The sequence below is a fragment of the Microtus pennsylvanicus genome, chromosome 9 (assembly GCF_037038515.1).
Source record: "Microtus pennsylvanicus isolate mMicPen1 chromosome 9, mMicPen1.hap1, whole genome shotgun sequence".
Taxonomy (NCBI): domain Eukaryota; kingdom Metazoa; phylum Chordata; class Mammalia; order Rodentia; family Cricetidae; genus Microtus; species Microtus pennsylvanicus.
In genome coordinates, this window is record NC_134587.1 from 110,118,386 (window position 1) to 110,145,316 (window position 26,931).

The window sequence follows — 26,931 nt, forward strand, 5'->3', positions numbered from 1 at the left end:
TGGACCCAGTGCTCTTTTTTTTTTAACTTTTTTTTTCTTTTTATTGATAAAAGAAGAATAAAGAAAAAAAACAAATTTCCACCTCCTCCTAGCCTCCCCTTTTCCTCCCCCTCCTCCCACTCTTCTCCCCCTCCTCCCACTCTTCTCCCCCTCCTCCCACCCCTCTCCCCTTCCCCCCACTCCTCTCCCCCTCCCTCTCCAGTCCAAAGAGCAGTCAGGGTTCCCTGCCCTGTGGTAAGTCCTAGGTCCTCCCCCCTCCGTCCATATCTAGGAAGGTGAACATCCAAACTGGCTAGTCTCCCACCAAGCCAGCAGATTGCGTAGGATCAAAACTGCGTGCCATTGTCCTTGGCGTCTCATCAGCCCTCATTGTTCGTCATGTTCAGAGAGTCCAGTTTTATCCCATGCTTTTTTTGGTAATAGTCCAGCTGGCCTTGGTGAGCTCCCAGTAGATCAGCTCCACTGTCTCAGTGGGTGGGTGCACCCCTCGTGGTCCCAACTTCTTTGCTCATGTTCTCCCTCCTTCTGCTCCTCATTGGGACCTTGGGAGCTCAGTCCATTGCTCCAGTGTTGGACTCAGTGCTCTTAACCGCTGAGCCATGTCTCTAGCCCTCAGTTACATACTCTTAATTTTTTTCTGTAGCTTTATATGTGGAGAAGAATACTTGAGAACATTCCAGAAGTTACAAGTTCTCTAATGACTGTTTAAGAAACAATTATGGCTAGACATGCTGACTTAGGGCCTACAACCTCAGAATTTAGGAGGATTAAAAGTTTGAGACTCTTGCAGTCAGCAAGACTCTCATCAGAAATATGGCCCTCTTGAGCTGTCAGAACCGTTTCTTTCAGTGGACTTTTCCTAGGTATCTCAGAGTCACAAATTGGCTAAATACTGTCAACTATTTTCGCTGGCCAGGGTCATTTAGTAGGGCGCACCTACAAGAACAGGAGAGCCATGAGCCTATGTTTCCACCAGCTGGCCACAACACAGCCATCGTTTTCAAAGCGCACAGCCTAAGACCCCAGAGGAGCTGCTTCTGTCACTCAGCACAAGCAGAGCCGTTCTAGCCAATCAGAAGCGGCTGGGAGGCAGGGGGCGGGTTCTTTCCGGCGCCATGCTAGCTGAGGGTTCTTCACCAAGGCTGAGGGAGGTTGCTGAGGGCGCCGTTGCCCGGAGCACGGAGGACAACGGAGGAGAGCTCGGCAGCTGCACCAAGGTGAGCGCGGGATCGCGATCCCCAGATGGGGAGGAGCGATCTGCTGAGCTGCGGGAGCCTGTGTGCTGGTCCTCCCCGCGCTGGGGGAGCGGGCCGGGGACACGGAGTCCGCCCTGCGACCTGGGCCCTGGCCTGACCGGCGGCCTGTGTGCGCGCGCGCATCCGCCTTGATCGTCCTCTTCCGCGCCTGCGTTTGTGTGTGTGTGTGTGTGTGTGTGTGTGTGCGCGCGCGCGTGCGTGGTGGGGTGATGTCACCTTTGCACAAGTCCACCTTTTGGTGCTGCGCTGGAAGACAGCGTGCTAGACTGAGGTTCTTTGTGGTGTCTTCTAGAAGTTCTGAATTTTGCATTGCACATGTAGATATAGGATCCATTTCAGGCTAATTTTGCAACATCTGTAAAGTCTTTATCCAGTGAGTTTATTTGCAAATGTGTTCAGAAGCAGCTTTAGAAAAGACTTCTCATTAATTTTTTTTGTTAGTTCTTCTGCCAAACATCCTTTGTCTATATTTTTGTCTTTATTTCTATTTATGTGTTTGTTAATATTTTTCCTCAAATGGTACATTATCTTGAGTACTGATGTCTGATGGGAAGTGTTATAGTCAGGAAGCATTGCAGTTGGTTCCTCTGTATTGTGTTCATCATTTCTTTCCTTCATTTCTGCACATCATTTTTAATTTGTTTCCTGTTATGACAAATATGTTTTAGAATTTTTATTAGAAGTATGTTGAGCTTCTAGTTTAAACCGGTACCTGACATCTCATTATTGAGACTTCCTGTCATGAATGTGCTATGTTAGAAATACGGATGAACACACTTGTGTCTTCCAAAAGTGTCAGAATTTTTTATACATTTTTTATTGATATTTATTGAGCTCTACATTTTTCTATGCTCCCCTCCCTGCCTCTCCTTTCCCCTCTTCAACCCTCCCCAAAGGTCCCCATGCTCCCAGTTTACTCAGGAGATTGTGTTTTTTTCTACTTTCTACTTCGCGTGTAGATTATATCTGTGTATGTCTCTCTTAGTGTCCTCACTGTTATCTAAGTTCTCTGGGATTGTGGTTTGTAGGCTGGCTTTCTTTGCTTTATGTTTAAAAACCACCTATGAGTGAGTACATATGATAATTGTCTTTCTGTGTTTGGGTTACCTCACTCAAAATAATGTTTTCTAGCTCCATCCATTTTCCTGCAAAATTCAAGCTGCCATTATTTTTTTCTGCTGTTGTAGTACTCCATTGTGTAAATGTACCACATTTTTCTTATCCATTCTTTGTTCTGGCTATGACAAACAAACCTGCTATGAACATAGTTGAGCACATGTCCCTGTGGTATGATTGAGCATCCTTATCCAAAAGGTATATACCCAAAGGAAGGTTGTTTCCTAATTTTCTGAGAAATCACCATACTGATATCCAAAGGGGCTGTGCCAATTTGCACTTCCACCAGCAATGGAGGAGTTTTTCCTTTACCCAACACCCTTTCCAGCATAAGTTGTCATCAGTGTTTTTGATCTTGGCCATTCTTATAGGTGTAAGATGGAATCCCAGAGTTGTTTTGATTTTCATTTCTCTGATGACTAAGGATGTTGAACATTTCCTTAAGTGTGTTTCAGCCATTTTAGATTCCTCTGTTGAGAGTTCTCTGTTTAGGTCTGTACTCCATTTTTTTTTTGGATTATGTGATCTTTTGGTGTCCAATTCCTTTTTTTTTTTTTTTAACAGAACTTGCCTCAAGTTTATTTGTAAAAACAGCATAAGGTCCTGAACATCTGCAAATACTGTGTAGGTGTTCACACCAGTCCACCTGTCTTCACATTGGCAGACTGAGACCTTTTTTATGGGGCCTTCACAGGGGCCTGGGCACCTTTGGGAGCCTGAGCTGCAGCTGAGGCCTCTGCCTTGGATTGAACCTTGGGCTTTGTTTTTTGGAGCCTACGACCCCTGGCCATGTAGCTTCTAATCTGCTTCCCAAGCTTGGGGTGAGCAATGAAAGCCAGACGGGTGAGTTTGCGGGTGGGGCCCTTTGGCACCTTGGGCTTTACCACCTGGGGCTTCACCAGGGCCTTGATGGCCTCCGCACGTGCACTCATGGCCTTTGCATTATTTGCCTGCATCTTCTTCAGGCCTTTCTTGTTGTGCTTCTTGGCAAAGCGCATGTTCCTCAGGAACTTGGGGTCAACCCCCTTGAGAGATTCGTATCTTTGTGACCGGGGTTTCTTGATGCCGTTTCGGTGCCATTTCCGGGACTGGTTGTGTGTGGTGTGGTTCTTGGACTTGGCCATGGCTGGACGCTAATCGGCGGCTCCTGAAGCGCCTGCGACCGGAAGAGAAAGAGCTGGTGTCCAATTTCTTGAGTTCTTTGTATGTTTTAGAGATCAGATCTCTGTCTGATGTGGGATTAGTGAAGATCTTTTCCCATTCTGTAGGCTGTCGTTTTGTCTTGTTGACTGTGTCCTTTGCTTTACAGAAGCTTTTCAGTTTCAGGAGGTCCCATTTATTAATTGTTTCTCTCAGTGTCTGTGCTGCTGGGGTTATATTTAGGAAGTGGTCTCCTGTGCCAGTGCGTTCAAGTGTACTTCCCACTTTCTCATCTATAAGGTTCATTGTGGTTTTATGTTGAGGTCTCTGATCCATTTGGACTTGAGTTTTGTGCATGGTGATAGACATGGATCTATTTTCATTCTTTTACATGTTGATATCCAGTTATGCCAGCACCACTTGTTAAATATGCTTTCTTTTTTCCATTTGATATTTTTTTTGCTTCTTTACCAAAGATCAGGTGTTTGAAGATGTTGGGTTGATATCCGTGTCTTCTATTCAGTTCTATTGGTCCTCCTGTCTGTTCTCATGCCAATACCAGGTTGTTTTCAGTACTGTAGCTCTGTAGTAGAGTTTGAAGTCAGGGATTGTGCTGCCTCCAGAAGTTCTTTTATTGCCCAGGATTGTTTTGGCTATCCTGGGTTTTTTGTTTTTCCATATGAAGTTGAGTACCACTCTTTCGAGGTCTGTGAAGAATTTTGCTGAGATTTTGATGAGCATTGCGTTGAATCTGTAGATTGATTTTGGTAAGATTGTCATTTTTACTATGTTAATTGCCTACCCAAGAGCATGGGATATATTTCCACTTTCTGGTCTCTTCTTCAATATCTTTCTTCAAAGATTTAAAGTTCTTGTCATACAAGTCTCCCCCTTGTTTGGTTAGAGTTACTTCGAGATATTTAATGCTTTTTGTGGCTACTGTGAAGGGTGTTGATTCTCTGATTTCTTCCCCAGCCCTTTTATCATCTGTGTACAGGAGGGCTACTGATTTTATTTTTGAGTTAATCTTGTATCCTGCTACATTGCTGAAAGTGTTTATGTGTTACGGGAGGTCCTCCCACTCCTCCAGCCTATCGCCGCTGAGATACCAGCCCCTTGGGGCGTGGTCTCTCTCCCTTTAAAAAAGCGGCCACTTCCCTCTCCTCTCTCTCTTCACTTCCTGCTCCGCCGGTGACTTGACTTCCTTCCTGGTTACGCAGAGGGCTGACAGTGATCTGTAAGTTTTTTCCCCTTTAAATAAATACCACCCTATTAATCATAATTCCAAACTGGTGTGGCATTGTTTATGACTTACGTCTTCAATTGGCACCCAACGTTTGGTTTTAGAACCTCTCCTTTCCCCGCTCGGCTGCCGGCCGCGGCTTGGCGGGAGCCCTCCCTTCCTCAGCCGCCGCCTGTGCCTTGCGGCTGCGGCCTTCGCCTCCCCACGTGGGATTTAAACTCCACAGGCCCGCATAGTCTCTGCCCGCCTGGTTTGCTCTTTTCTGAGTCATTTTTAAATCTCCCTTGCAAGCACAGCTCTTAAGTGGCGCGAACCAGAGCACGCGGTTGCTGAAAGCTGCAACCCCTCAGGGTGACTCTGTCACGTGGAGGCATAAGCGGCTTCCAGGTTGCTCTGGTTTCTGGTTCCATCTCTGGAATTGATTTAATTACATTTACTTTGTTGAGCAACTTACATTTTCCAGTTTTTAACAAATACTAGGCGGACTCTGAAACAGGACGGTGTTTTCGTCGAGACTTGGCAACAGCGCCACCTGCTGGATAATAGGTAATATGGCAGTTCTCGTTTCCAATGCGAATTTTACTGTTCTGGTTACCAATACAATGGGTTATATCATGCAAGGTTTATATGACTATGGGGATAACTTAATTTACTGGTTACTAGGTTTCAGTATTCTTTTGCATATTCTATCATTTAGGAAGATCATGGCACTCCTAAGAACCATACAATCTTTACTAGAAACTCATGCAGGTCAGGAGATTAAGGATTCAAAAGAGACAATAATAAAAAGACTTGAAATGATTGAAGAAATGATTGGAGCTGGTGAACAGAGTAATAAGGCACAAGGACAGGATACAATGCCAACACCAGCTATTAGAACTGGCTTACCAAAGGTTTTAGCAGCATACCCTATACTTAATTCTGACAAAGCGTCAACTTCTAAAGGCTCAAAGGGAGTCAGAGAAGCTAGATGGACGCCAATAGCAATGAATGATCTAAAAGAAATTAAGCAAGCTATTGTTAATTTTGGCTTGCACTCTGCATACGTAAAGGAAATGATAAGGACTTGGGCTTCTAATGCTAGAGCTACCCCCCATGATTTCCATCAGTTAGTGTCTGCGGTTTTAGATAATGGACCTTCCTTGATGTTTGGAATTTATTTCAGAGAAGAATCCAAACATATGGAACAGCAAGGAAGAGCAAAAGGTATTGAGGTTTCCCAAGATCAAATTCTTGGTGCAGGAGAATATGCTGATCCACAGGTCCAAGCTCTTTATGACGATGAAGTACTGTGTCTATGTCACCAAGCAGCTTTAAAAGCTTGGAATAGGATACAAGATCCAGCAAAAAGGGTTGAATCATATACCAGAATTAGGCAGGGACAGAGAGAACCCTTTATTGACTTTTTGCAAAGATTAATTAAGGCTCTGGACATAGGGATAACAGACCCAGAAGCTAGACAAATACTTCTTGAATCTCTAGCTTTTGAGAATGCAAACATAGAATGCAAAAAGATAATTGGGCCTTTAAAGTCTAGATCAGCACCTATGGATGAATGGATTCAGCATACGATGAATGTTGAGACGTTTAGCTATAACGATGAATCTTGGGTAGGAGAAGCGATTTCCACAGCAATGAGGAGACATCAAACTGCCAGGTGTTTTAATTGTGGTAAATTAGGACATCTGAAAAGGGATTGCAGGCACAGAATTTCTAGGAATATTATCTCCTCTGGGAATGACAAAAATAGGAGACCTAGGCCTTCAGGTATATGTAGGAGATGCGGTAAAGGCCGACATTGGTCCAATGAATGCAGGTCAACAACAGACAAACAAGGCAACCCGATACCGTCGGGAAACTCCTTGAGGGGCCTCTCACAGGCCCCCAAGCCAACAGTGGCCCAGTCATTCCCAGTCACAGTGGAGAACGTGCCTCACCAAGAAAATTAAAAGCTCCAATTTCTGCTGTAAAAAGTAATACTGGTCTAAATGATGAAATCCATGTGGAGGATGAATCAAAAAACCCAGTTGGACAGAGTAAACGTATATTTTGGCAGACGTCTATTAATGATCAAAGACCAAAGCTAAGAGTCTGTATAAATGGCACTTTTATTGAAGGCTTATTAGACACAGGTGCGGATGTAAGTATCATTACCCCAGAATCTTGGCATCCGAATTGGCCTCTTCAAGAGGTAGATGTTCAGTTCCTGGGAATTGGAACCCTATCTCGTGTAAAACAAAGCACAAGATGGGTTGAATGCATAGGGCCCGAAGGGCAAATAGGAAGACTAAGGCCATATATAGCCAATATTGCCATAAATTTATGGGGCCGTGACCTGCTACAGCAATGGAATACCCAGATTAACATTCCTGTAGTTCCAGGAACTCATAATTCTGGGAAGTATATGATGAGGTATTATGGAAAAAGGTCACCAGCCATTCAGGCTGTACAAGAACATACAGCAAATACCAAACCTTTAGAGGTACCAACAGCCCTACCTTTAAAATGGCTAACTGAGAAGCCAATATGGATCAAACAGTGGCCTCTAGCTGAAGATAAACTACAGGCATTGGAACAGCTGGTGCAGGAGCAACTAGATGCTCACCACATTGAAGAATCAACCAGCCCTTGGAATTCTCCTGTGTTTGTTGTAAAAAAGAAATCTGGTAAATGGAGAATGGTGACAGATCTAAGAGCTGTCAACAAAGTAATTCAACCTATGGGCCCACTACAGTCTGGAATTCCTTTGCCTTCTCTGTTACCAAAAGGATGGCCTCTTATAGTTATTGATTTGAAAGATTGTTTTTTCACTATACCGTTACAAGAAAAGGATAGAGAAAAATTTGCCTTCACAGTGCCTACTTATAATAATTCTCAGCCCAATAGGAGATATCAATGGACTGTCCTCCCACAGGGTATGCTCAATAGTCCTACACTGTGCCAATATTTTGTAAGTAAGCCATTGGAAATAATTCGTAAACAATTCCCCAAGTCCATTATTTATCATTACATGGATGACATCTTGTTATCTGATTCAAATAAAGATACTTTAGAAAGGATGTTTGAAGAAGTAAAGAAAGTCTTGCCTAGGTGGGGATTACAAATTGCCCCTGAAAAGATTCAAAGAGGAAATTCTATTAATTACCTAGGTTACAGAATAGGGTTAGAGAAAATTAAAACGCAAAAGGCACAAATTAGGAGAGACCGGTTAAAGACTCTTAATGACTTCCAAAGATTGTTAGGAGACATTTCCAGTCTACGACCAGCTGTTGGGATAACACCTGATCTAATAGTTCATTTAAACAAAACCTTAGATGGTGATAAAGATTTGAATAGTCCAAGAGAACTGACAGCTGAAGCAGAAAAGGAACTGACAATGATTGAGGAAAAATTACAGGAGGCACATGTGGATAGGGTGAACCCAAATCTTAGCTGCATCCTAGTCATATTGCCTTCCAGAATTTCTCCTACAGGGATTCTAATGCAGAGGGAAGATATTATTTTAGAGTGGATATTTATACCTAATAAACTAAGTAAAAAATTAAAAACTTATGTGGAAAAAGTCTCTGAATTAATTATAAAAGGTAAGCTGAGACTTCGTCAACTAGCAGGTATAGACCCAGCAGAAATTATAGTGCCTTTTACTACTGAAGAAATAAAAAAGTTATGGGAAGACAATGAACCGTGGCAAAGAGCTTGTGCTAATTTTTTGGGAGAAATTAATAGCAACTATCCCAAAAGTGGTAGACTTAACCTCATAAAAAGAACTTCTTGGATTCTTCCTAGAATTGTACGTGATGCTCCAATAACTGGAGCCCATACGTTCTATACTGATGCAAATAAATCAGGGAAAGCAGGTTACAAGTCAGATGAATTGAGTAAGGTGGAACAAAGCCCTTATAATTCTGTCCAGAAGGCAGAATTATATGCCATTCTTATGGTGCTAAGGGATTTTAAAGAACCTCTTAATATAGTTACAGATTCACAATATGCAGAAAGAGTTATCTTGCATATTGAAACCGCTGAATTTATACCAGATGACACAGAGTTGACTTCATTGTTTATCCAAGTACAAGACATAATTAGGAATAGGCTTTGTCCGATGTACATAACACACATCCGTTCCCATACAGGTCTGCCTGGTCCTCTAGCCCAAGGCAACGCTGAGATTGATCAATTATTGATTGGAAGTGTGTTGCAGGCCTCAGAATTTCATAAGAAGCATCATGTCAATAGTAAAGGCCTAAAGAAAGAATTTTCCATTACTTGGCAACAAGCTAAGGACATTATAAAGAGATGTCCTACTTGTTCTTTCTATAATCAAACACCGTTGCCTGCAGGGAGTAACCCAAAGGGTACTAAGAGAAATGAAATCTGGCAGATGGATGTGTTCCACTTTATGGAATTTGGTAAATTAAAATATGTACACCACACCATAGACACCTATTCAGGTTTTCAATGGGCTACTGCCCTGAGCTCAGAAAAGGCTGATTCAGTAATCACACGTTTATTGGAAGTTATGGCCATCATGGGTATACCTGCGCAAATAAAGACAGATAATGGTCCAGCATATGTATCTAAGAAAATGAAATGCTTTTTTGATTATTATAATATAAAACACATTACAGGTATACCAAACAATCCTACAGGTCAGGCAGTTATAGAAAGATCAAATCGTACTATAAAGGATATGCTGAACAAACAGAAAGGGACTGAAAATACCCCCAGAAATAGATTACATAATGCTTTATTAACCTTGAATTTTCTTAACGCTAATGAGAAAGGAACGACAGCAGCAGAGAGACATTGGATAATGGAAAAGTCTGCTGAACTAAATCAACCGATTTATTTCAAAGATGTGCTGACCTCTCAATGGAAGCCAGGAGATGTGCTACGTTGGGGAAGGGGTTTTGCTCTTGTTTCCACAGGAGAAGAAAAATTGTGGATACCATCAAAATTAATAAAGTTTCGATTTGAAGAGGAGAAACCTCTTGGAAAGGAGAAATGACAACTCATCCACAATGATGATATTCATACAGGTGGTAAGAAAAACATATAGAATGGGGGCAGGGTTCTGTTCTTATCTCCACAGGAAAACACTCATCTTTGAGAAATTCAAGGGACCCTGGATGTTTGGATACTGACAGATGGAAAAATACCTGCCCGATAGGAAATATCAAGAAAACTGAATGGGTTGTGTAAGTAATATTAAACCATATTTCTAAATTTATAAAGCTGGTTTTGAAGTTGGACTCTGGCTCAGTCCCTCTCCAATTCCAAGCCTGTTAGTAAGAGAAAAACCCAGAGTTTCTGGAGTTTCTGTCTCATGTCAAGAGCCATGATGTGGGACAGAAAGAAATATGAGTTTAGAAAACATCTTTGCTTTTCTTCATATCTATCATACTTTTCATTGAATATATCTATCATGTCTTTCATTGAATATATATATATATATATATATGTCTATATGATTAATGCTTAAGTTTTTCATAATGAACAATGAGTTTTTCCTGAAGTGACATTTGAAGTTTCCAGGAAGAAGATGGGGCCCCATAACAACAACTCCACCTGGTTGATATGACGTCATGATACTGATAGCGCTACTACAAGACCTGCTTTGGGTACCAGCTGCACAAGACAGTTCCAACTTGGTTAGCTGAAATGGTGCACATCTTATACAACATTTTGGTCAGACCTGCACAAAATACTCAGAGACTATTGGCAATATTAAAAGACTTGATCTTGAAATTTAACCATCATTTTACTTTCACAGGATCCCCCAGAAAGAACGTCGCCCCCGTGACAGCTGGAAGTAATTCTAGAGGATGACGTCCCCTCTCCCAGTAAAGTTTGCCCTTGGGTTTAGGGACACCATTTAGCGGTTGATTATAATTAGTATACGATTGAGGGTTGGGGGAGGAATTTTATAAGCTCAGGGATCATTTTGGAAAAAAAAAAGAGGGATGATGGGATAATAGATTTGTAATTGTGAGTTACTGTTTTTAGACAAATATATTGGTATAGATTCTTGTATATTGATACAAAGTTAAATTATATTGACTATTGTATGCATGCATGTTTCTACCTCTGTTTAAAACATTCTTATGTATTGACATATATTGTATTGATATATATATATTGCATATATTTACCATATTGCAGTGTACATTTCTACCTCTGATTAAGATACTTATATAATGTTTGTGTATTGATATATATTTACCTACTGCAATGTATATTTATACATTGTTTATCTTTGGAGGTCATTGTCCTCATTTGTTTCACAGTCGTTTATTGTCTTAGTCTTTAAGTTAGATAGTATTGAGAATTATATAGACTAATAGTCATCTAAGTTTGTCATTTATAATTAGACTAATCAGGTTCTTTAGATATATAGAGATTATACTCAGTATAGATAGATAATCTTCAACTTCTTCAAAGAGCTGTAGAAAATGGCCTTTAATTTAACTCAGAGTTTTGTGGTAGTGAGACACAATTGCTCCTGGCAACACCACTCTATTCCCGAGAGAATGTTGAGCACCAAAGACACTCCATCTGGAGCCTTTCCTTTTGGCAGAACTGGCCTTGGGGCAAAGAAATGCCCATACCTCAACCACTGACAAAGATACAGAGCGTGCATCAATGGATAAAACAGGGCTGTCTTATCCTGCCAAGACAGGGTAAGATAGTTTTGAAAAGTTGCTTGCCTTTGAAAATGGTGTGTCAGTTATGTTAGGCCTTAGCCAAAGTTGGTTGCTTCAACGCTGCTAATGTGACTTTGGGTGATTGCCTAGGTAGCTAGTTGTCTCTGTGATTTGTTGCATGTTTTGGAAGTTGTTTTACTGAACTTCCTAATTAACCAGGTAACATTATTTCCCTTCTCAGATCTTTGATGGGGTTGAAGACTATATAGATGTAGTTACTTTTCTCTCATGACTTGGCCAAGTTATTTATTATACAAGACCTAAGCTAGTTAGAATAGGATATTTGTACTTATTGTATATAATTTCATAGTAGGTTTAGAACTCTCTTATTTAAACAAAAGGGGGAGGTGTTACGGGAGGTCCTCCCACTCCTCCAGCCTATCGCCGCTGAGATACCAGCCCCTTGGGGCGTGGTCTCTCTCCCTTTAAAAAAGCGGCCACTTCCCTCTCCTCTCTCTCTTCACTTCCTGCTCCGCCGGTGACTTGACTTCCTTCCTGGTTACGCAGAGGGCTGACAGTGATCTGTAAGTTTTTTCCCCTTTAAATAAATACCACCCTATTAATCATAATTCCAAACTGGTGTGGCATTGTTTATGACTTACGTCTTCATTTATGAGTTGTAGAAGTTCCTTGGTAGAATTTTTGGGATCGCTTATGTAAACTATCATATCATCAGCAAACAGTGAGAGTTTGACTTCTTTTCCAATTTGTATCCCCTTGATCTTCCTTTGGTCTCTTATTGCTCTAGCTAAGTCCTCAAGAACTATATTGAATAGGTATGGAGAGAGTGGACAACCTTGTCTTGTTCCTAATCTCAGTGGAATTGCTGGGAGTTTCTCTCCATTTAGTTTGATGTTGGCTGTTGGCTTGCTGTATTGCCTTTATTATGTTTGGTATGTTCCTTGTGTCTGCATTCTCTCCAAGACCTTTATGAAGGGATGTTGTATTTTGTTGAAGGCTTTTTTGGCATCTAATGAGATGATCATGTGGTTTTTATTTTTCAACTTGTTTATATGGTGGATTATGTTGACAGATTTTCGTATGTTGAACCATTCCTGCTTTTGTGTGATGAAGCCGACTTGATCATGGTGGATGATGGTTGGATTCGATTTGCCAGTTTTATTTAGTATTTTTACATCAATATTCATGAGTGCGATTGGTCTGTAGTTCTCTTTCTTAGTAATGTCTTTCTGTGGTTTGTGTATCAGGGTAATTGTAGCCTCATAAAAAGAGTTTGGCAATGTTCCCTCTGTTTCTATTTATTGTGTGGAATAATTTGAGGAGTATTGGTATTGGTTCTTCTTTAAAGTCTTATAGAATTCTGAGCTGAAAGCATCTGGTCCTGGGCTTTTTTTTTTGTTTGGGAGACTTTTGATGACAGTTTCTATTTCTTTTTTTTCTTTTCTTTCTTTCTTTTCTTTCTTTCTTTTTTTTTTTTTTTGGTTTTTCGAGACAGGGTTTCTCTGTGGTTTTGGAGCCTGTCCTGGAACTAGCTCTTGTAGAACTCACAGAGATCCGCCTGCCTCTGCCTCCCGAGTGCTGGTATTTAAGGCGTGCGCCAATACCGCCCAGCCTTTAGGCAGTTTCTAATTTCCCCCTTTATTTCTTCCTTGACCCATTGATGATTCAGGTGAGCATTGTTTAATTTTCATGTGTTTGTGGGCTTTCTGGAATTAGTATTACTGTTGACTTCTAGTTTTAAAGCATGGTGATCTGATAAGGTACATTGGGTTATTCCAATTTTTTTTTTGTATTTTTTGAGGTTTGTTTTGTTACTGAGTATGTGGTCAGTTTTTGAGAAGGTTCCATGAGGTGCTGAGAAGAAGATATCCTCTTTTCTGTTTGGATGGAATATTCTATAGATGTCTGTTAAGTCCATTCGAGTCATAACATCTGTTAGTTCTCTTATTTCTCTCTTCATTTTTTTGTCTGATTGACCTGTCCAGTGGTGAGAGGGAAGTGTTGAAGTCTCCCACTATTAGTGTGTGGGGTTTAATATACGATTTAAGCTTTAGAAGTGTTTCTTTGACATATGAGGGTGCCCTTGTGTTTGGGGCATAGATGTTCAGTATTGAGATTTCCTCTTGATGGATTTTTCCTGTGACTAATATGAGATGGCCTTCTTTGTCTCTTTTGATTGATTTTAGTTTGGTGTCTATTTTGTTAGATATTAGGATAGCTACACACGCTTGTTTCTTAGGTCCATTTGATTGGAATATTTTTTCCCAACCCTTTACTCTGAGAAGATGTCTGTCTCTGAGGTTGAGATGAGTGTCTTGTATGCAGAAGAAGGTTGGATTCTGTTTTCATATCCAATCTGTTAGCCTGTGCCTTTTTATAGGTGAGTTGAATCCATTTACATTAAGGAATATTAATGACCTGTTAATTTAGTTTTCATCATTGGTGATATTAATTTGTGCATTTTTTTCTTTGGGATTTGCTGTCATGAGATCATCAATTATCTGTGTTTTTGTTGGTGTACCCATCTTCCTTGGGTTGGAGTTTTCCTTCTAGTATTTTGTATAGGGCTGGGTTTGTGGCTAGGTATTGGTGAAATCTAGATTTGTCATAGAATATCTTGTTTTGTCCTTCTATGGTGATTGACAGTTTTGCTGGGTGTAGTAGTCTGGGCTGGCATCTGTGTTCTATTAATGTCTGCATAATGCTTGACCATGACCTTCTGGCTTTTGTCATCTCCAATGAGAAGTCAGGTGTAATTCTGATAGGTCTATCTTTATATGTTACTTGGCCTTTTTCCTTTGCAGCTCATAATATTATTTCTTTACTCTGTATGTTTAGTGTTTTGATTATTATGTGGTAAGAGGACTTCTTTTTTGGATCCAGTCTATTTTGTGTTCTATAAGCATCTTGTATCTTCATAGGCATATCTTTCTTTAGGTAGGGAAAGCTTTCTTCTATGATTTTGTTAAATAAATTTTCTGTGCCTTTGAGTTGAACTTCTCCTTCTTCTATACCTATTATTCTAAGATTTGGCCTTTTCATGGTGTCCCATATTTCATGGATATTTTGGGTTAAGCTTTTGTTAGATTTAATGTTTTCTGTATCTGATGAGTCTATTTCCTCTATTGTATCTTCAGCACTTGAGATTCTCTCTTCCATTTCTTGTATTCTGCTCTTCATGCTGGCCTTTGTGGTTCCTGATCTTTTTCTCATGATTTCTGTTTCTGTAATTCCTTCACTTTGTGTTTTCTTTATTGTTTCTATTTCAGTTTTCAAGTCCTGGATAGTTTCTTTTATATGTTTGATTTCTTTCTCTCTTTATTTTTTTGGTTTTCTTTAAGTGATTTGCTGATATCTTCCAATTTTTTGTTTGTTTTTTCCTCCATTTCTTTAAGGGAATTTCTTATTTCATCTTTAAGAATTTCAAACATTCTCTTGAGGTTATTTTTTATTTTATTTTTATTTTTTTAAATATTTATTTATTTATTTATTTATTTATTATGTATATAATATTCTTTCTACGTATATGCCTGCAGGCCAGAAGAGGGCACCAGATCTCATTACAGATGGTCGTAAGCCACCATGTGGTTGCTGGGAATTGAACTCAGGACCTTTGGAAGAGCAGGCAATGCTCTTAACCGCTGAGCCAACTCTCCAGCCTGAGGTTATATTTTAGATCATTTTCTTCTGGTTCATCTATATTTGGTTGTTCAGGTCTTGCTGCTGTAGGATCTTTAGGTTTTACTGGTATTGTGTTGCTCTTTGTGGTGTAGCGTGTGATCTTACCTTTTCTACTCATCTTTTCCTCTAATAGGTGTGGTTGGGGCTGTCTGAATTCTGTTGATTAATCTTCTAGGTGCCAGTGAATCCAAAGCTCAGATGGCTGCTCCTCGTGGTACAGTCAGTGCCACAGTTCTAGTTACCCTGTTGGCTACTCCTGTTCCTGGAGATAGCTCAGCGGTCCTGTGCTTTGCTCTGTTCTGTTGGAGTTTGCTGTCTCAGACCTACTTTGGCCTAGGCTGCTGGCTTTGATCTGTTTCTGTAAATCCTGGTCTGGATCTCCTTCTGCAGAAGTCCCTGGCTTGGATTTGGACCTGTTCTGGTGGAGATCGCTGACTCTGGATGGGTCGCTGGCTCAGTCCTGATTTGCCTGAGTCCCAGACTGGATTTGCTCCTAGCTTCTGTTCCTGGTGGAGCTTGTTTTCTCTCTCAGAATGTTTTTGAATAACAATAAATTCAAAAGGTAGTATGGTTTTGAAGATAGTAATTTGTTAGATAATTCCACGTACCTTGGCAATTGGGACAAGGTTAATGCAGGTTTGTTCCATTATTAATTACTAATATTCCCATATCACACAACACAGTATAACTAGCATATATATTCATAATATATATAATGGATACAAGTAAAAGAAAAGTCACAAAAGTGGGCTGAGAGAAATGCAAACAGAGCCTGCACTGGTATGATAAGGAACTCAAAACTAGTATGCCTCAGGGAAAGTAGGGTGCCGTTGATGAAGCCACAAGGAGGACTCAGTTTTCTCTGCTATGTTACAGAGTTCTAGTTGTGAGATAAAAGCCAGAAGTAGGCTTTGAGAACAGGCAACTCTGGGTTCAGGTCTAGGTCTAGACAGGGAGAAGGTCTGGAGGGACAGGTAGTGGAATAGGTTGGGCTGTCAAGAGGTTGGACTTAGTTGATTTGAAACCTCAGGGGCAGGAGTTCCTTGTCTGTCCTGCGTTCACATACATGCCAGGTATGAGGTGATAAGTTGGTTGGTTGGTTTGGGGCCAGCCAGGTATGAGGTGATAAGTTGGTTGGTTGGTTTGGGGCCAGCCAGGTATGAGGTGATAAGTTGGTTGGTTGGTTTGGGGCCAGCCAGGTATGAGGTGATAAGTTGGTTGGTTGGTTTGGGGCCAGCCATCCCACTATCACTTTATGAGGCTAGGGGCTAGGAGAGGGAGTTATATCGTTTCCTGGCCTGGTTTCCCTGATAACATTTTAGTGCTCTTGTGTGGCCCTCTAGTGTCAACTCACTCTGATAAACTTACCTTCCTTTCTGTTCCCAGGAATAAGCCATGTATCAGTCTGCACTATTTGGGTGAACAGATAGTGTTTTTGTGGATCTACTGAGGGGCTGCAGTCATTCTCTTTTCTTAAAATTGAGTCTCAGGGCAAGGCATTGCCTAGAAAGCTACTGTTTACAATATGGAGTAGCTTAGAACAGGGTGCAGCCTGACCTCCGTACTGAACATCTACTTTACAATATGGAGTAGCTTAGAATAGGGTGCAGCCTGACCTCCGCACTGAACGTACCCTCTGCTAGCACTCCTCTATTAGTTGATCGCTTTCATTAGTCATTTGTAGTTTGGGGCTGGAAAGATGGCTTCATGGTTAAGAGCACTGGCTGCCCTCTCCGAGGACCAGAGGACAATTCCTAGCACCTACAAGGTGGCTCACAACCACTTGTAACTCCAGTTCGTCTTCTGACCTTCTTGGGCACTGTATGAACATGTTGCAAAGAAATCCCTGTATGAGCTGGGTGGTGGTGGTGGTGGTGTACACCTTTAATCTCAGCACTCAGGAGGCAGAGGCAGGAGGATCTCTGAGTTTGAGATCAGCCAGAACTACACAGAGAAACCCTGTCTCGAACCCCTCCCCCTAAAAAACCATGAAGGCGTAACATCCTAACACAAAATATAAATAAAATCCTGTTGAAATAGGAGCGGCGGGCTGCGTCCCCGGCACCCGGCCGCCCGCACGGCTAGTTTTACCCGAAATAATTACATGGAAACTGTATTCTTTTAAACACTGCTTGGCCCATTAGTTTCAGTTTCTTATTGGCTAGCTCTTACATATCGATCTAACCCATTTTTATTAATCTGTGTAGCCCACGAGCTGGCTTACCAGGAATGATCTTAACCTGCGTCTGTCTGGAGTGGGAGAATCATGGCGACTCCTTGACTCAGCTTCTTTCTCCCAGCATTCTGTTCTGTTTACTCCGCCTACCTAAGGATTGGCCTATCAAATGGGTCTAGGCAGTTTCTTTATTAATAAGAAATCACTCCCACATCATTTCCCTTTTTTCTGTTTAAACAAAAAAGAAAGGCTTTAACTTTAACATAGTAAAATTACATATAGCAAAACAGTTATTACGCAAGAATTACAGTTACAATATTTATATCTATTTTATCCTTTATCATAACTAAGGAAAACTATGATTATCTATCCATTCTTTAACTCCATCAAAGACTCCAGAAGGATATAATATTACCTAAGTAAACAAGAAATAAGAAAACTCTAGAAATGACAGAGACATCTCGCTGCCTGTACAGTAACCCAAAGTTCTTTTGTACCGTTGGGGCATCCATCTTTGGCCTATAGGCCCATAGTATCCAGCAGACATTTCCATGAAGCAGGAAATTTCAAAGGCAGTTCAGTCACTATCTGCTGTGTCCTGCAGAATGTCTTGCAGACTCTTTCAGGAATCAGGAACCCCCAAAGATCATCTCACCTTTAGGCAAGTTCAGCAATCCTCTCTCTGTGGGTTCTTTGTGTCCAGTTTATGCAACAGTCCAGGCAAGAGCAGTTTCTTGCCCAAATGGCTATCAAACTCCATAAGGATCCTCTTCGATGCCCATCTTCCTCTCGAAGTAGATTGGTGCTGCCAGGAGCAGAGTGTCTCATTGTCATGAAAAGTCCTAAGTTATTAAAACATTAAATGCCATATTCTGCAGTCTTTGAAAGATATGAAGAATGTCTATCTAACTGAAATGTATCTCTATATATCTAGAAAATCTAACTAACATGACTACAAACTTGACTATTACTGATGATTATCCATTAACCTATATTTCTTAATTATACATTACACTTTTAATGAACTACAGAATCACAATATCCTAATCAATAGCAGAAATATGCATATACATATAACAAAATTGACCTTAAATCTCTATCAATAAAGCAAAAATCTATACTAATATAAATTATTCATATCTATATCATATCCCCCTTTAAATGTTAAAGAACGTTTATAAACCATATTTGGGAACATGGGCGCAGTTTTTTCTCTCCAAACTGCTTTCTACTGAATGGGGGCGTCGTTAATGAGGTCTTTCATGGTATAACCTGTGTGGTAGTTTCATCTCAGTTGGCAGTTGAGCGAAGCAATTTTCTGAAGATGTTTACAGCAACCCTTCGGGAGGTCGTGGTCTATCATACCATATTGATACCAATCCACAGGGTCTGGTCCTCTGTGAAAACAAAAGAAGACCCTCTCCAAAGCATCATATCCGTAGACCCAAATTTTGAAATCGTAATGCCCTTATATCCATTCTAGTTTAGCTTGGCAGCCCATGTAATGAAATGTTTCTCTGTATATCTAGAAAATCTAACTAACATGACTACAAACTTGACTATTATTGATGATTATCCATTAACCTATATTTCTTAATTATACATTACATTTTTTAATGAACTACAGAATCACAATATCCTAATCAATAACAAAAATATACATATACATATAACAAAATTGACCTTAAATCTCTATCAATAAAACAAAATCTATACTAATACAAATTATTCATATCTATATCAAAATCCTAAAAGCAGAATTTAAAAAAATTCTTAAAAAATGGCCTATTTTGGGTTGAGCACTTAACCATTACTTATTCTTGGTGCTTTGAACGCCCATGTAGCCTGTGTTCACTGATACTCATTGCAAAGGGAGAGTATCATTTCATTTGTTTATGGGCAAGAAAATAAATATTTAGAAAGTAACCTGGCCCCAAGACAGTTGGGAGGTTGATCTCTGAATTCAAGGCCAGCCTCGTCTACAGAGCTAGTTCCAAGACAGCCAGTGCTTCACAGAGAAACTCTGTCTTGAAAAACCATAATTGAAACAACCCCACCCGCAAACAAACACGCAAAAAGCAAAAAAAAAAAAAAAACAAAACAAAACCCAAAACAACAACAAAACAGAACTAAACACTTCTAAACCTGATAGGAAACTTTTATCATGTGGTTTTGGTGATTGTGGGCCTCAGCCATAGGAGCCCCACTCAGGTGGGACCTCCCTTCTAAGCCCAAGGGCTTTAGCAGAACCTGCATCAGGCTGTGTGCTAGGATTTGGCCAGTAGTGTGAGAGGGAGAAAATGCAGGTTGCTGCTGATTTGGTTGAGACACGTTTAGTCACAAGTAAGACGAGTCTGAGAGGAGACTGTGGGTGGAGACAGACAGACCCAGAGATTAGGAGGGTGTAGTGTGAGGGACATACTTGGTAGGAACACAAGTCCTGAATATTGCTGGTTGTTTGTATGATGGCTAATGGCTGACCTGATTGGCTCTGGAATCAACTAAGAGACCTGTCTCTGCGCAGGACTGCCAGGTAACTTCAGGAAGTCCTAACTGAGCCGAGAAGACGCTGTTGTATAGTAGGTGGCACTTTGAGTGTGGCCTTAATACAGAGAAGTCCAGAGAAGAAGCAGTGTTGATCTCCTGCCTTCACTTCTTGCTAGTGAGTGCATCTGTCCCATTGCTGCTGCTGCTACTGCTGTCGCCACTGCCACCATCCTGCACTGACATTGGAACCCAGCTTTTTGTACTTTCCGGTGTGGGCTGAAGACCAGAAGCTGTCCAGGTGTGCTCTGGGCCTGAGGTGCCAGATTGAAGCTCTTGAGGCTTCTAGTCTTTGTGGATGGAGCCTCTCTGTCATGGAGACTGCCATTATTGGACTCTCCAGGCCAGATCAGGTAAGCTGTAAATTAGATAAGGTAATCTAATAAATTCTCCTTGTTATTTTAGTTCTGTCCTCAAGAGAATCCTGATTGGTTCAGATAGCTAACTGTGTCCTCCTGTATATTCTAAGCATTATTTTAAATCACCATTGTCTATTTAATTTAATACATGTGTACACACACACACACACACACACATTTTGGTTTTTGCTTTTTGAGACAGGGTTTATCTGTGTATCAGCCTTGCCTGCCATGGAACTGGCTGTCTGGGCTGGCTTCAGACTCACAGAGACCTGTCTGCCTTTGCCTTTCTGAATTAAAGACATGTGCCAATACCACTTAGTTTAATTTGTATATATTTTTAATTTTTAAAATTTATTTTTTAATTTCATGTGCATTGGTGTTTTGCCTGCATTTATGTCTTTGTGAGCAGCTATGTCATGGTACAGGATTTTGGGAAATTCTGCCTGCACATGGGAAATTTGGGTCTCCTCTTGAGGTTCTTTGTCTTGTTACTAAAAAGAATTTAAGGCTGAAGAGATGACTTGGAAGTTAACAGCAGTTACTGTTCTTACAGAGGACCCAGGTTCAATTTCCATTACCTATGTGGTAGGTCCCAACTGTTCTAACTCTAGTTTGAAGGGGACCAATGTCCTCTTCTGGCCTCTGTGGGTACTGAATCCACATGGTACATATACATACAGTTGCACATGTACACACATAAAGTAATTAAAAAAAGAATTTAAGAACTGTAAGGACAGTTTTGAGTTGAAAGCAAGCCCCCAGTACTGGCAGCTGCCAGTAAGGGGAGATGGATAAGGGAAGAGAAAGCAATGATTCATGAATTAAATTGGTATAGTGGTCAGTCCCGTGGCAGAGAAGCCCAAAGTACCAGAAAAAGCACATTTAGGCACCAGCCAGCATCCTAAAGAGGAGGGCAAAAGGGAAAGAAAAGGTAAGCTACCTAGGAGACCACAGGGCAGTGTTAGCTCCAGAAGAAGCCTTGTCCTGTTTTCAACTATTAAATATTGATTTAATTTCTTTTCTACATGTGCATGTACATAGATACTATTTCATCTCTTATCTTGATAGAGTCTTCAAATAATTTGGCCCTTTCATCTAAGGTAGTCCAGTAGTTTTCTCCGTGTAGTCCTTTATGACTGTTTTGGGATAGATAGATTGCTCATTTCAAAGAATTTGTTAATTTCATATAAGTTACTAAACTTGTGGCTATGGGGCATTTTTTTAAAAATGATTTTCATCATTTGAGTGTGACATTGCCCTTCTAGGTACATGTGTACAACACTTAATCCCTAGTGGGTGGCGCTATTTAGATTGTGTAGTTACTGATAATTTTCAGAGATGACTTACATCAAATATGTTTTTTCCCATTCCAGTTTTCACAATTGTATTTTTCTGCATTCTTTCTGCATTTTTTGATTGTTAAAAGTGAGCATTGCTGGGCGTGATGTTGCACGTTTAATTCCAGTTCTTGGGGTATTGAGGCAGGTTGATTTTTATGAGTTCGAGACCAGCCTGGTCTACATAGCAAGCTCCAGGCCAGCAAGCAAGGCTACATCTGAGACCCTGTCTCAAAAAAACCAAAACGAGTGAGCATTTGTGTTGCTGTTTTCTTTAACTTGTTTGGCTCTTTGGAGGGCCTGCCACCCAGCTCTCAATCACAGACGGAGGCTTATTCTTTCTTATGAATGCCTGACCTTAGCTTGGCTTATTGCTAGCGAGCTTTTCTTAAATTACCTATCTTTTGATTCTGGGTTTTTACCTTTCTCTGTTTTTGTATATCTTTTCTTTCCTTCTTACTACTTGTCTGACTGTGTAGGTAGGTGGCTGACCCCTTCTTTTTCTCGCTCCTTGATCCCTCCTGCCAGATTTCTCCTCCTATGTATTCTCTCTGCCTGCCAGTCCCATCTATCCTTTCTCCTGCCTTGCTATTGGCCATTCAGCTCTTTATTAGACCAGTCAGGTGTTTTAGACAGCCAAAGTAGCATAGCTTCACAGTGTTAGACAAATGTAACATAAAAGAATGTGACATGTCTTTGCATTATTTATTATTGTTTAATAAATAATAATAATAATTAATAATAAATAAAGTATTCCACAGCATAAGCAAATGTAATACATCTTAAAATAATATTCCACAACACCTCTGGGCAGTGATATGGCTCAGCAGGTCAGTGCAACTGCCACTAGACATGATAACCTGAGTTCAGTCCCTGGGGCACACATGGTAGAAGGAGCAAACTGACTCCCACACTCATAGTGACGTGTGTGCCCATGCAAATAAATGCACACACACTAAATAGCTGTCTTAAAGAGTGTCCATGGTTATGTAGTACTTTAGGAATTCACTCTTTCTTTTCCAGGGTTTGCTCTTTGTGTTTGTCGTAGGGTAGAGTTTGCCATATGCTTCAGGACATGTCCAGAGGACTTGGTCCAGAGATTCTGTTACTTGTACGAATTCTCTGCACTTTATGTGCTTTCCTTTTTTTTCTTAACCTGTTTTCAGAAATTTCTTTGAGTGTCAGGAATATGGAGGAAGAAGCTAAACTCTGAGCCTGAATCCCAAGGACAAACAGCCTCCTGAGCCCTAATTTAATGTCGCTGTATCAGATGATAGGGTGTTCCTGGGACAAGAAGTGGAGATAACTGGAGAAAGGGAAGGGGTGGGGAGCAGCTCATCTCTTGAGTGCAGGAATGAGGAGAGTGATCTGTCTGCCGTCCCTGAACATCATTCGGTGTTTTGCTAGAACTCGTGCGTCATGGAATGAGTGTGTGAAGACCACACAGTTATGCTGTCGTACTGTCAGATGTGGACAGATGTCGTTCTCACCCGCTCTTTTATATACAAATATGGGATGTTTTAGGACCTGGTGAGCTTTGAGGATCTGGCTGTGCACTTCACCCAGGAAGAGTGGGATTTGCTGGATCCTTCCCAGAAGAGTCTCTATGGAGATGTGATGCTGGAGACCTGCAGGAACTTCACTGCCATCGGTGAGGATATCATCTTATCTTCACTTTGTAAACTAGAGAGCAAGTGTTTCTGGTTATTGATGGTCACTGTGATTCGGATGTGGAGAGGGAAGAATGTGGTGAAGAAATTAGATGTAGTGACAATGTACACCCTAGTAATTCATCACATATTACTGTGCCAATATTTTAGGATATGAATGGGAAGACCAGAAAATTGAAGAACATAATGAAGATCCTGAAATAAATCTAAGGTAATCTGCATGCACAAGTGCAAGCAAATGTTCCTGTGTGCTGTAAAGATTTTGTTTTTAAGAATTATTTATTTGTGTTTTAATTTTTTGATATAGGGTTTTTCTGTATAGCCCTGGCTGTGCTGGAGCTTTCTTTGTAGCCTGTGCTGGCCTTGAACTCACAGAGATCCAGCTGCTTCTCCTTCCTGAGTAATTAAAGGCATGTACCACCACTGCCTGGCAAATTTATTTATTTTTATTTTATGTATAAGGGTGTTTTGTTTGTGTTTATGTCTGTGTACTACATGCATGCTGTGCCCTCGGAAGCCAGAAGAGGGCCTCTGATCCTTTGGAATTGGATTGTTACCCCCCCATGTTGGTGCTGGGAACTGAATCAGGGTTCTCTAGAAGAACACCCAGTTCTCTTAACCACTGAGCCTTTTCTTCTGCTGCTGTGCCATGAAAATTTAACAAGTTAAAAAACAAATAAGCCTGACTTTAAATTAATTTGTCAGTAGAAAATTTTCACCCAAAATATTTTTTGTGTAGTCTTTCACCCAGAACCAGTTCTGGGACCCTGCGTTAACGAATGCTACCATTTTGATCCTAGGCCTGAGGGAACTGTATTGTAGGCCAGCAGTTCATTTATTTTTAGACCCTTCATGTGAAGGCACATTTTGATTGTAGCAGGTTGTCCAAGCAAGATGATTTAATAAGCAAGCAGTGATAAATCAACTGTGACTAATGTGCTTGCCATTTTGCACACTAGTTACATTTACAGGTACTCTGTGATACTGAAGAAGGTGGTCAGGGTGGGACAACCTTATCCATATACCAGTCTCAATATGAGCAGCAATGTGGGTGGAGAAATTTTCACATGTCATTTATCTTTTAATAGGCACGTCATATCTCACTCTGAATATACACAGTATGTACATGAAGACTATGAACAGAAGCCACAGGACTCCAATTTTCTTACAAGTATTGAAGGGTACACGGAAACTCAGACTTCGAGTGGGCCTTCTGAGTGTGAGGTGTGTTTAAAATCCTATGGACTGTATCACCTAACTTACAATGGACATCACAACTATGACTACAAGGAGTGTGAAGGAAGCCAGACTGTTCGGAAATGTTATGAATGTAACCAGTGTGGTAAAACCTTGAGTTCTTTCAATTCTCTTCAAAGACATCAGAAAATTCATATTGAAGAAAGACCATATAAGTGTCAGCAGTGTAGTAAGGCCTTTAGATGTCTCAGTGCCCTTCAATCACATGAAAGAATTCACACTGGAGAAAAACCTTACGAATGTAAACACTGTGGTACAGCCTTTAGCAGACTTACTCACCTGCGATTACATGAAAAAGTTCATACTGGAGAAAAACACTATGAATGTAAACAGTGTGATATAGTTTTCAAGTCTCAGAGTTCCTATCATAGACATAAAATAATGCATGGAGAAACATTTTATAATTGTAAAGAGTGTGGTAAATCCTTCATTTACCCCTCTTTACTTCAAATGCATGAAAGAACGCACACAGGTGAAAAGCCCTTTGAGTGTAAGCTGTGTGGGAAAGCTTTTAGATATCATTCTTCCATACGGTTACATGAAAGAACTCATACGGGAGAAAAACCTTATGAATGTAAACATTGTGGTAAAGCATTTACACGTCAGAGTTACCTTCAGTTTCATGAAAGAAGCCACACTGGAGAGAAACCCTATGAATGTAAAGAATGTGGTAAAGCTTTTAGGCATCACTCTTACCTCCGATTACATGAAAGAAGACATACTGGAGAGAAACCGTACGAGTGTATGCAGTGTGGCAGATCCTTCAGCCGGCAGAGTTCCTTTAAGAGGCATCAGTCCGTCCATGCTGTGGAAAACCCCTATAAATGTCAACAATACCTACTTCCTTTATCCCTGTTTCCTTCAAATGAATGAAAGAACTAAAAGTAGCACTAAACCTTCTGCATGTGAACAGTGTGATAAAATGCTTATCCTAATTCACATAAAAGACATGTAAGAACTCAAAATAGTGATGAGCTCTTAAAAAATGTAGTATAGCCTTTGGGATCACAGGACTATAATGCCCACGATAGTGTACCCTACAGGTCACAGGGACTATAATGCCCATGATAGTGTACCCTACAGGTCACAGGGACTATAGAGCCCACGGTAGTGTACCCTACAGGTCACAGGGACTATAATGCCCATGATAGTGTACCCTACAGGTCACAGGGACTATATCGCCCATGATAGTGTACCCTACAGGTCACAGGGACTATAATGCCCATGATAGTGTACCCTACAGGTCACAGGGACTATAATGCCTACGATAGTGTACCCTACAGGTCACAGGGACTATAACGCCCATGATAGTGTACCCTACGGGGTCACAGGGACTATAGAGCCCATGATAGTGTACCCTACGGGGTCACAGGGACTATAGAGCCCATGATAGTGTATCCTACAGGTCACAGGGACTATAGAGCCCATGATAGTGTATCCTACGGGGTCACAGGGACTATAGAGCCCATGATAGTGTATCCTACAGGTCACAGGGACTATAGAGCCCATGATAGTGTATCCTACAGGTCACAGGGACTATAGAGCCCATGATAGTGTATCCTACAGGTCACAGGGACTATAGAGCCCATGATAGTGTATCCTACAGGTCACAGGGACTATAGAGCCCACCATAGTGTACCCTACAGGTCACAGGGACTATAGAGCCCACGGTAGTGTACCCTACAGGTCACAGGGACTATAGAGCCCACGGTAGTGTACCCTACAGGTCACAGGGACTATAGAGCCCACGGTAGTGTACCCTACAGGTCACAGGGACTATAGAGCCCACGGTAGTGTACCCTACAGGTCTGGACAGGCAAAGTGACACAGAAAAACCCTGTTTTCAAAAAAAATGTGTTTAGTGTACGCCTTTAATGCCATCACTAGAAGGCAGAGGCAGGCGGATCTCTGTGAGTCTGAGGCCAGTCTTGTTTACAAAGTGAGTCCCAGGGCATACAAGGATACACAAGGAAACCCCGTGTTGCAAACCCACAAATAAACAAACAGATAATAACAATAAAAATATTTGAGAGTTCAAATAATTGACCTCATCCACAATAAAAAAAATATAAAAATAAAAATATCAAAAGCATTTGAACGGGGGCTGGAGAGATGGCTCAGCGGTTAAGAGCATTGCCTGCTCTTCCAAAGGTCCTGAGTTCAATTCCCAGCAACCACATGGTGGCTCACAACCATCTGTAATAGGGTCTGGTGCTCTCTTCTGGCCTTCAGACATACACACAGAAAGAATATTGTATACATAATAAATAAATATTTATTTTTTAAAAAAAAGCATTTGAACGCATCGGCACAGGAGACCACTTCCTAAATCTAACTCCAGTAGCACAGACTCTGAGAGAAACAAAATTAATCAATGGGACCTCGTGAAACTGAAAGGCTTCTTCTGTAAAGCAAAGGACATGGCCAACAAGACAAAACGACGGCCTTACAGAATGGGCAAAGATCTTCACTAACCCCACATCA

General features: G+C 40.9%; 1 protein-coding gene across 1 annotated transcript; it reads left to right on the forward strand.

Moving 5' to 3' along the window:
* Positions 1–1,105: 1,105 nt before the first annotated feature.
* LOC142858012 (uncharacterized) lies at positions 1,106–26,567 on the forward strand. Its single transcript, XM_075987318.1, has 5 exons — positions 1,106–1,217; positions 19,802–20,174; positions 23,045–23,171; positions 23,341–23,401; positions 24,279–26,567. Exons 2-5 carry the CDS (start codon positions 20,136–20,138, stop codon positions 25,318–25,320), a joined length of 1,269 nt encoding a protein of 422 aa, XP_075843433.1. The 5' UTR covers positions 1,106–1,217; positions 19,802–20,135; the 3' UTR covers positions 25,321–26,567.
* Positions 26,568–26,931: the final 364 nt, after the last annotated feature.